The 9307-nt window shown below is 37.5% G+C and overlaps 1 protein-coding gene across 1 annotated transcript; it reads right to left on the reverse strand.

Moving 5' to 3' along the window:
* Positions 1–1134: 1134 nt before the first annotated feature.
* On the reverse strand, positions 1135–3159 carry LOC124722471. Its single transcript, XM_047247627.1, has 2 exons — positions 2868–3159; positions 1135–2791 (listed from the first exon to the last, which is right to left on the reverse strand). The coding sequence occupies exon 2, from the start codon at positions 2233–2235 to the stop codon at positions 1135–1137; it is 1101 nt and encodes a 366-aa protein (XP_047103583.1). The 5' UTR covers positions 2236–2791; positions 2868–3159.
* Positions 3160–9307: the final 6148 nt, after the last annotated feature.

The raw sequence follows: 9307 nt of genomic DNA on the forward strand, positions 1-9307 counted from the left end.
TAGCCAGAGTCCTGAAGAGGCAAGGAATAAAACCAGTTTTCCGACCACCTAGGAAAATTAAGGAAATGTTGAGACCAGTCAAAGATAGTCTCGGCTTAAGAGTGCCGGGAATTTATACTATTCCTTGCGAATGCGGCAAGAATTACGTGGGCCAGTCTGTAAGAACCGTTGCCGACCGCTGCATCGAGCACCAACGTCACCTGAAATACAGGTATTTGGAAAAATCAGCGGTGGCTGAACATAGCCTGCTTAACAAGCATAAGATTTTATTTGAAGAAACCAGAGTAATAGCCCACACATCGAATTACTGGGACTCTGTGATCCGGGAAGCAGTCGAAATTAGGCTTAGCGATAATAACTTTAATAGAGACAACGGCTATGCACTTAGCAACACTTGGAAGAGTGCACTGGATAAAGAAAAATCGCTGAGAAAAACTTCTCGCACTTTACCTCCTGATTTAAGGGATGGCGCTGCAAGCAACGCGGGATAGCAACTACATCTATGGAAGTAGAGGGCACCACTTCGCTACGTGCCATATCGCTGACGTATTCCAGCCAATAAGAAGCCGTCCTTTGCATATAAAAGTGGGAACCTCGCTAGTTCACGACAGTCAGTTTTAGCCCTGACGACGACCATGGGGGTAGTGGTCGAAAGCTCGGAGATTTATCCTGATTTGACGCGGCATGTACACCGAGAAATTTTTACTCATAAAACAAATCAGTTTGCATTGCAAGATGCTGTTAATAGACGTGTCATTGTTGGCAATGAAATTTCTTTAGAGGAGGGTGCAATTGAGGATTTCAATAAAGTGTGTGAAGGAATTGCATGTAACATTAGAGTGAAGTACAAAGGAGACGCTATATTAAGACGTACTCCATTACTGTTAATTTCAAATTCACAACCAGTTATTTGTTCTCACCAAGATTTTAAGGATATTCGTGTACGTACAATTATGTGGAGAAAGTTTGATGAATTAAAAAATGCTTGTAAAAAGCCATATCCTTTGGCTTTCTTTCAGTTACTTCAAATGTATGATATTGATTATCAAATAAAAGACAAGAATTTGTACAATGTATATTTTATTGTCAATTATTACAACAAATAAAAATAAAGTATAATTGTTACATTTCAAATTACAATTGTTTAATTTCATATTGACGCTTATAAACAGATGATTCCTCATTCCTTTTTACATTAGACATATAAATCATATCTGATACTTGAACATTTGATACAGTTGCTCTAGGGTAATGTGTCTGTAGACCATCTGCATACACTGAACATTCTGCAATAACTTCAAATAACATTTGAGTATCAGTATATTTTGTAACATCACTATTTAAACTGCTTGTACTTAAAGCATATGTAGGATTAATGCCTACATGAAGGCTCAGTTGAACATTTGTATCATGAAGTCTAATATTATACCCGGCAGAAGCAATATCAGCTTTTTCTATTAAATTATTATATCCAGATGCTTCTGCATTTGTGACTGGAGTAACAGCTCCTACTAATTGTTCTTCCATTCTTGCTGGTTCAAAAGGGGTTAAAGAAAAACTATCACATGACATAAAAGGTTTACAGTGCTTATCAGCATTAATATTATACCTTTGAATTACATTTTGAGCAGTATTTGTAATAGGAAAAATATCAACATTGGCTACTTTTGGAATTTTGAGAAAACCTAATGTTGGTGTGTAAGTATAGTCAACAATAACACTTCCTGTTCGTGCATCTGCATCTACTTCCGAAACACAAGACTGTACACATTTCCAACCCCAATTATGTAAACCCTTATCTTTTGAGCTAGAAACACACGCACAATAATATTTCAAATTAATGGGTTGTCCAAATTGATGTGCAGGCACTTTAGTAAGAAACTCTGCTTCATCATTTCTATAACCATACCATGACTTCCAAATGGAATCAAACTTTCGTTTATGATCTATGGCAGTTGTTTCCATAGGTGCATTTGCTGTAAATGCTGTAGGTTTTACATTAATACCCGGTATTTTCAAATTAATCCCTTCACTTGTAATCATATTCTTATTTTGATTTAATGTTGCAAGTTCTGTACCACTTGAATTAGTGGGAAAAGCAATTCTAGGATTTCGTGTAATTACTTTTACAGAACAATGAACAATTCTACTACCATCAGATAATAAATCGAATTCAGAAGGTGTCATATACAAAAATGGCCTATCAATGGGAATTTCTGCCAAAGGAGTAACCATGCATACTACCTTTTCATGTTCAATCACTGTATGTGCTAAACCATATGTGAAAATTCTATGTACTTTGCGATATCTTGTAATATTACCAGTATCTAATATAGAAGGAGCAGGTAACGGATCAACACGAGTATTAGGAGAATCACCCAGTACGTTAGCAGATGGTGCTGCAGTACCTGTTAACGTTTTTTTTTTTTTTCTTAGACCCACCAGAATGACCTGCTGCAGCCTGACGTTTACCTGAATCTACCTGCATTGGCGAACTCATACCTTCGTCACTATCAGAATATGGTACTAAACGTTGTGGTTCAGAATGTTGTTGTGTTTCTTCTGGTCCTTGTTCGTCTTCGTCTTCTTCGCTGTTTGATACCTCGTGGTCGACGTGATGTTCGTCTACAGAACTTGTTCCAGTGGCTGAACCAGATGCTGATGGACGGTCGTGATCTATAGGCAAACCACGGCGAACACGAGACATTAGCCATTGTTCATAGGCATAGCGTTTCTGGCCTTCATGCATGAACTCCCAATTAGACCGTTCCCACGGTGGAATATCATAATTCTGAAGGCAAGAAACGCTAAAATCAAACAATGAAAACCAAAAATATATGATACACAACAAAATTATATTTACATACCTGTTTTTTCGGCATTTGGTTGTTTCGGCTACAAAGTTTTTCCAATACGTTGTTCAACAGCTGTCTTCAATTTCAGGCCGTATTTTCCCACAAATGAATGCCAATTTCGTGTATGAGTCCAGTCAATTGCGAAATCAATTATAGCTTTTGCATCCAACTGTTGAACTCGTTGTCTAAACTCTTCTTCTGTAAATGGTCGTTCTCTTGCTTCCTTTAGCAGATTATCGTATCCTACGTCGTGCTTGTTAGCAATGGCATCTACTCCACTGCGCGGTGCGTCTATATTTATAGGATTTCCCGGTCCTACGTAATCACTACCAGGTAAAGTATATCCTTTGTTCTGTACACGTTCAACTACTTTTTTAATGCCGTAAGCAACACCTGCGGCGGCAGCAGTTGTCGCACCAGCCGCTATCTGCCCTGAACTTGTAACACCAGCTGTGCTAATTGCGGCCCCGTCCGTGACACTTTCAGATAACAAGGGCACTGTTTCGCTAGCGGTTTCTATATCTGAACTCTGGTGACCTCGACCACGATTTCGTGGTCTATTTGGGCGGCGCCGTCGCACGCCGATATTACTTTCTTCTGGCCTTGATTCTGGCACCCGTTCAAATTCAACTGTTTCGCCACTCGTATCCAAATCGTCGAAATTTGGATTATCTCCGTACCGTATACGAGTAGCAGCATCCTCTCTTTGCACTGTTCGAATATCATTACTGCTACATGAACGATTAACATTTGTTAATGGAATTCTTTCCGCCATTTCAATGTCTTCCTCAGGTCCCGGATATAAAACACCTCCGTCGTATTGTATAGAGCCATGGTTGCCCGTGCTTAAATACTGATTTACCCAAGACATTTTGCTGACTGAACTAAATAAATCATTACCGCCTTTTATATACATTACGTTATCAAACCGCACGTGTCGGGCAACATTTTGCTGGCGTGGGTGCTTGCCAAGATAATTGTCCTAAAAGGACAAATTATCTCAGCGGGACAGGGACCGCCGCCATCGCGACCTTGGGACCCCGGGGGCCCCTTTTTTTTATCAGTTGCTCACCATCATGAATCGAAAGTCGTTTCATGATTCGAGGGTCAGTAACTCGAATTTTAGTACATAAGGGAGGTGATTTGGAGCACAGCACATCATGTCCTCTGAACCGATAACGTCGACATCTACGAGCAGCAGCAGCAAGTGTGTGTGTGTGTAACCTTCTTTCAAGATGTATACTGTAATCTTCGACTGTCAAGGCTTCAAGACATGTGCAAATGAATTTGTTCCTAAGGACTTAGCATTCCAAATGCTTTGCGATGATGGAACAGTGTTTGCCTCTGGAAGTTACATTCTTCAATGTACAACACCGTATTACGAACTTGATAACGAATCAGCAAAATGGTTGGCAGAGAACCATCACCACTACAACATTAATTCAGTTGGAGTCTCACTGGATAGTGCATTAAACTCCATCAAATCAGTGGTACCAACAAGCACTGTACTTGTTAAAGGTACTGAAAAAGTGAAATGGGTAAGAGAGTTCTTACCTGACCGCCTAATAACTAATGTGGAGGAGAAAGGCTGCCCTTCACTACATGCTCTACCAACCAGTAACTGCGAAATTGAATACAAATCTGCTGGTGAAGTGGTACAAAGAGTACTACTTAAATTTTGTAATTTGAAACAATCAATAATGCCCTGGTTACATTAATAGCTGCTCTTGGCAGTCGTATACTAAACAAAACACACTGTCTAAAATTTAATAGCAAGTTAAAATGTCTCATTTGTAGGCAAAGCAAGTGGCTGACAGCAGTTCACTGGCAGAGTACTACAGAAATGCAATCAGTCTACAAAGGAGACAGTATACAAAACATTTGTGCGACCCATCCTAGAATATTGTTCAGGTGTGTTGGACCCATACTCAACAAGATTAACAGGTGATATTGAACAGATAAAAGGAAGACCAGCATGGATGGTAGCATTTCTGGTTTGTTCATCTCATGGGAGAATGCAATGAAGAAGCCGAAAGAGCTGAACACACAGAAACATGGAGATAGACACACATTATCCTATGAAAACCTATGCATACAGCTTATAGAACCCATTTGAGGTGTTGAATCAAGAAATATATCTTTTGTGTGTTACTCCCACAGGGAATGTAAAGACAAGATTATGCTAATTACATCATACACAGAAACATTTAAGCAATCATTCTTCCCACAGTCCATACATACGAGAAATGGAACAAAGCCCTAATAAATCAAATAATAGGAGGTAAAATTTGCCATATGCTTCACAGTGCTTTTCAGAGTACATATGTAGTATAGCTGTAGATGTGCAGAACAGAATAAATGCATAGATAAACTAATCAAGAAGACTAGTTCAGCATGTTTTTCCCTTTGAAGCATGTCTCATTGTGTTGTCCTGAATACAAGAGTATTAGCATGTTTTCACTTATTGTTGTCTCAGGGAATTCTCATGCAAAAGAAAATTAATAGGAGGCTTCATTAGAACTCTTACACAAATATCGGATTTGAGAATTGAAAAGTTCTGTTAGCTACATGGCAAGAAGTTGTGAGTATTGTAAAGCTGTATGACTGGCAGTAATCTACTCTGAATAATGTTTTACAATTGGAAATATATCAGTTATACATAACCATTTTCTTGGAAAAATATCAATATCACCCTTTTATAGGGGATACATACAGCTAAGTGTAATCACTGAGGATGCAGCAGCTTTTTTCTCAAAAGTACAACTTTCTTTCTAGTTTATTTGACTAAATTTTAATGGCATAAGCATTAATAACATTAAATAATGCAGTACTAGTTAGTTAGTAACATGCTCCATGTATCATTTGTATGAATCTTGTATCAAAATGCTGTGAAATGAGTCAGTGTATGTGATATATACACACGATTAGGGTCAATATATTATTTTATAATCCTACTCATACAACTACACTCAAAACTAGGGTTTTTTATTTTCCTCCTTTCTTTAAAAATACTGCCAGAGCTTACATAAAAGTTTGTCCATGGAATAGAAAGAGTTGTCCAAAATAAATAATTTTAGATAGGATTTAAAGCTTCCATCAGACATTTTGTTTTATTGGACAGATGATCAAAAGTGTTTGTTGCTGCATATTGAACTCCTTTCTGAGACATAGACAGCTTTATTAATGGATAATGAAGGTCATTTTTTCCTCTAGTGTTGAAGTTTTGAACATCACTGTTTATCTCAAATTGTGATCGATTAGTTATAGTGAGGTGACAAAAGTCATGGAGAAGTGATATGCACTTATAAAGATGGCAGTACTATCATGTATACAAGATATAAAAGTCCAGTGCTTTGGTGTAGCTGTCATTTTTACTCAGGTGACTCATGTCAGAGATTTCCAATGTGATTATGACTGCATGATGGGAATTGACAGACTTTGGTAGTTGGAACTAGACACTTTGGACATTCCATTTTGGAAATTATTAGGGAATTCAGTATTCCAAGATCCACGATGACAAGAGTGTTTTAAGTATACCAAATTTCAGGTATTACGCCTCACCGAGGACAACGCACTGGCCAACAGACTTCACTTAATGACAGAGCAGTGACATGAGCATAGAGTTGTCTGTGTCATCAGACAACTGACACAGCTTGAAGTAACTGCAGCAATCAATGTGGGAAACCATTAGGACAGTGCAGCAAAATTTGGTATTAATGGTCTATGGCAGCAGAGTGCCTTTGTTAACACGTGACATCACCTGCGGCACCTTTCCTGGCCTCATGACCATACTGGTTGGACCATAGACAACTGGACAGCTGTGGGCTGGTCAGATGGGTCTCAATTTCAGTTGGTAAGACCTGATGGTAGAGTTCAATGACCCCATGAAGCCAAGGAGCCAAGTTGAACAAGGCATTGTGCAAGCTGATGTTGGTTCCATAATGGTATGGTCTGTGATTACATGGAATGAACTGAGTTCTCTGGTTCAACTGGACTGATCATTGACTGGAAATGGTTATTTTCAGCTACTTGGAGAAAATTTGTAGCCATTCATGTACTTGATATTCCCAAACATTTTTATGGATAACACTGCACCAAGTCACCAGGTGACAACTGTTTGTGATTAAGTTGAAGAACATTCCAGACAGTTTAAGTTAATGATGTGGCTATCTGGACCACCCAACATGAATCTCATTGAACATTTGTGGGACAGAACTGAGAGGTCAGTTCATGCACAAAATCCTACACTGGCAACACTTTCGCAGTTATGGATGGCTATAGAGGCAGTATGGCTCAATATTTCTGAAGGAGACTTTGAATGACTTTTTTTAGTCCATGTCATCTGTCATACAACATTTATGATGGGACTGAGAATTTATGGCATTGAGGACACATCATGTTATCTTAGATGAAGACTTATCAACAGAAGTAGAGGTAACTTCAGGCATGCCCCAAGGAAGTGTACTGGAGTTCTTGTGTTTATATTGCATGTTAATTAACCAGCTGACAATGTGAACAGTACCATCAGATTTATTACATATGATACAGTTATAGATAAGGAAGTACTAGCTGGAAAAAAAATGCAGTAGTATCCAGTCATATCTTGATAACAACTCAGAGTTTTGCCTGAATTGAAAATTTGATTTAAATGTGTGTAAATTCAAAAATTTTCACTTCACAAAATGTAGAAAAGTAGTATTCTATGGCTACAATATATTAGTAGGTCACAATTGGAATCAGTTGACTCATACTGTTGAAAAATTCCTTGTGCAATTAACGTTAGAATATTGCTCACGTTTGTGAGACCCATGCCAGATAAGAGTATAAGGGGATACTGAGTACATATAAAGGAGGATGGCACAAATGATGTATTTTTGTTTGACTCATCAGAGACTACAGTGGAAATATTAAAAGGTGGAACTGACAGGCACCTGAAGGTAAATAACAATTATTCCATGAAAACATACTTACGAAGTTTCAAGAACCAGTATTGAAATATTATTTATACTCTCATGCATCAGGTCCATAGGGACTGTGCAGACAAGATTAAACTAAATACAGCATGCACAGAGGAATTCTTCCTGTGCTTCTTACATAACTGGAACAAAAAGATGAGCAAATGAGTGGTATGGAAAGTCTCCTAAAATGACATAGTCTGGTAAAATTACATGCCTCATATTTCTTGATACTGTCATAAGAGTCATCACTTTTTGGAACAAGATTATGTTATTGTGTTGGCAACATTGTTACACCAAAATGGTAAAGTCGTTTGCTTAGACAGTTATGTGGAAAAGTACCAGTGGTTACAAGAGAGAGAACAGCAATATTTTTATTGTAGGGTGGGCAGAAACAAAAGAATTTCAGAGACAGGTTGAAAATATCATTTACATTGATAAAACAGGAAGACAGAATGCAAATTTTAATATACACAATTCATACCACCAACTCTGATTAAAACTAGAGATGTTCAGAAATTGACAGAAAAATTAGAACTATCCAGTTGTAATTCAGCCAATGCACAAAAAAGCTGTTGTATCAGAATTCCTGAGGACTGAGGAGTAAGCTTAATGAATTGCTTATTTGTGTTGAAGAATTAGGGTTGACCAAACCAATTTATATAATCTGCCTCTCTGTGACCAAACCAATTTATATAATCTGCCTCTCTGAAAATCATGTGACCACTTAAATGCTACAGAATTTAATTTAACCTCTTATTTCTATGGAGAAAATACAGAGAAAGAAGGAGCTGCCACATTTGTCAGAAACGGTTTTAACTTAAAAAATACTGATATTAATAAATTTTCTTCAAAGCAGCACTTAAAGAAGCTTGTGCAATGGGAGAAGTATTTCACAATAAGCCCTTTATAATATAGTACATGGAAAACACATTCAGGGAACTTGAACCTCTTCATAAAAATCTGCAAGTTCTATTGTCCCATGTTACAGTACAAAACGAGGAAATAGCTGTTGCTGGTGATTATAAAGTGGATTTCTTGAAAAGCTCCATGAACAGACAATTATTGCAATCAGTAACACTGTTATTCTATGTAATCTATACTGTGAACTTTGCAACTAAATGCTCTGAGACTTCTATTGATAATCTCTTTGTAGCCAACTCTGGGGAGAAAAGTATTAGCACAAAACCAATAATAAATGGGCTGTTTGATCACAACATGCAGCATCTTGTGATAAATCTTCAAACTTGTCAGGATATAAAATCTGTTAAATCTGAATACAGGAGGGAAATAAATCAGTCAAAAATTGAGAATTTTAGGAGATTGCTCAAAGACATGAACTGGATAGATGTTTACAATATTTTGGACTCAAATGGAGAATACAAAGAATTCATTAATAAAGTTATTTTCTTATTTGCATTTTTTTTTCTCCTAGAGGTATCTCAAATCAAACAGAAGTCTAAAAATAAACCCTGGATTACAGAGAGTACACAAGGA

Source organism: Schistocerca piceifrons, chromosome X, assembly GCF_021461385.2.
Source record: "Schistocerca piceifrons isolate TAMUIC-IGC-003096 chromosome X, iqSchPice1.1, whole genome shotgun sequence".
Taxonomy (NCBI): Eukaryota; Metazoa; Arthropoda; class Insecta; order Orthoptera; family Acrididae; genus Schistocerca; species Schistocerca piceifrons.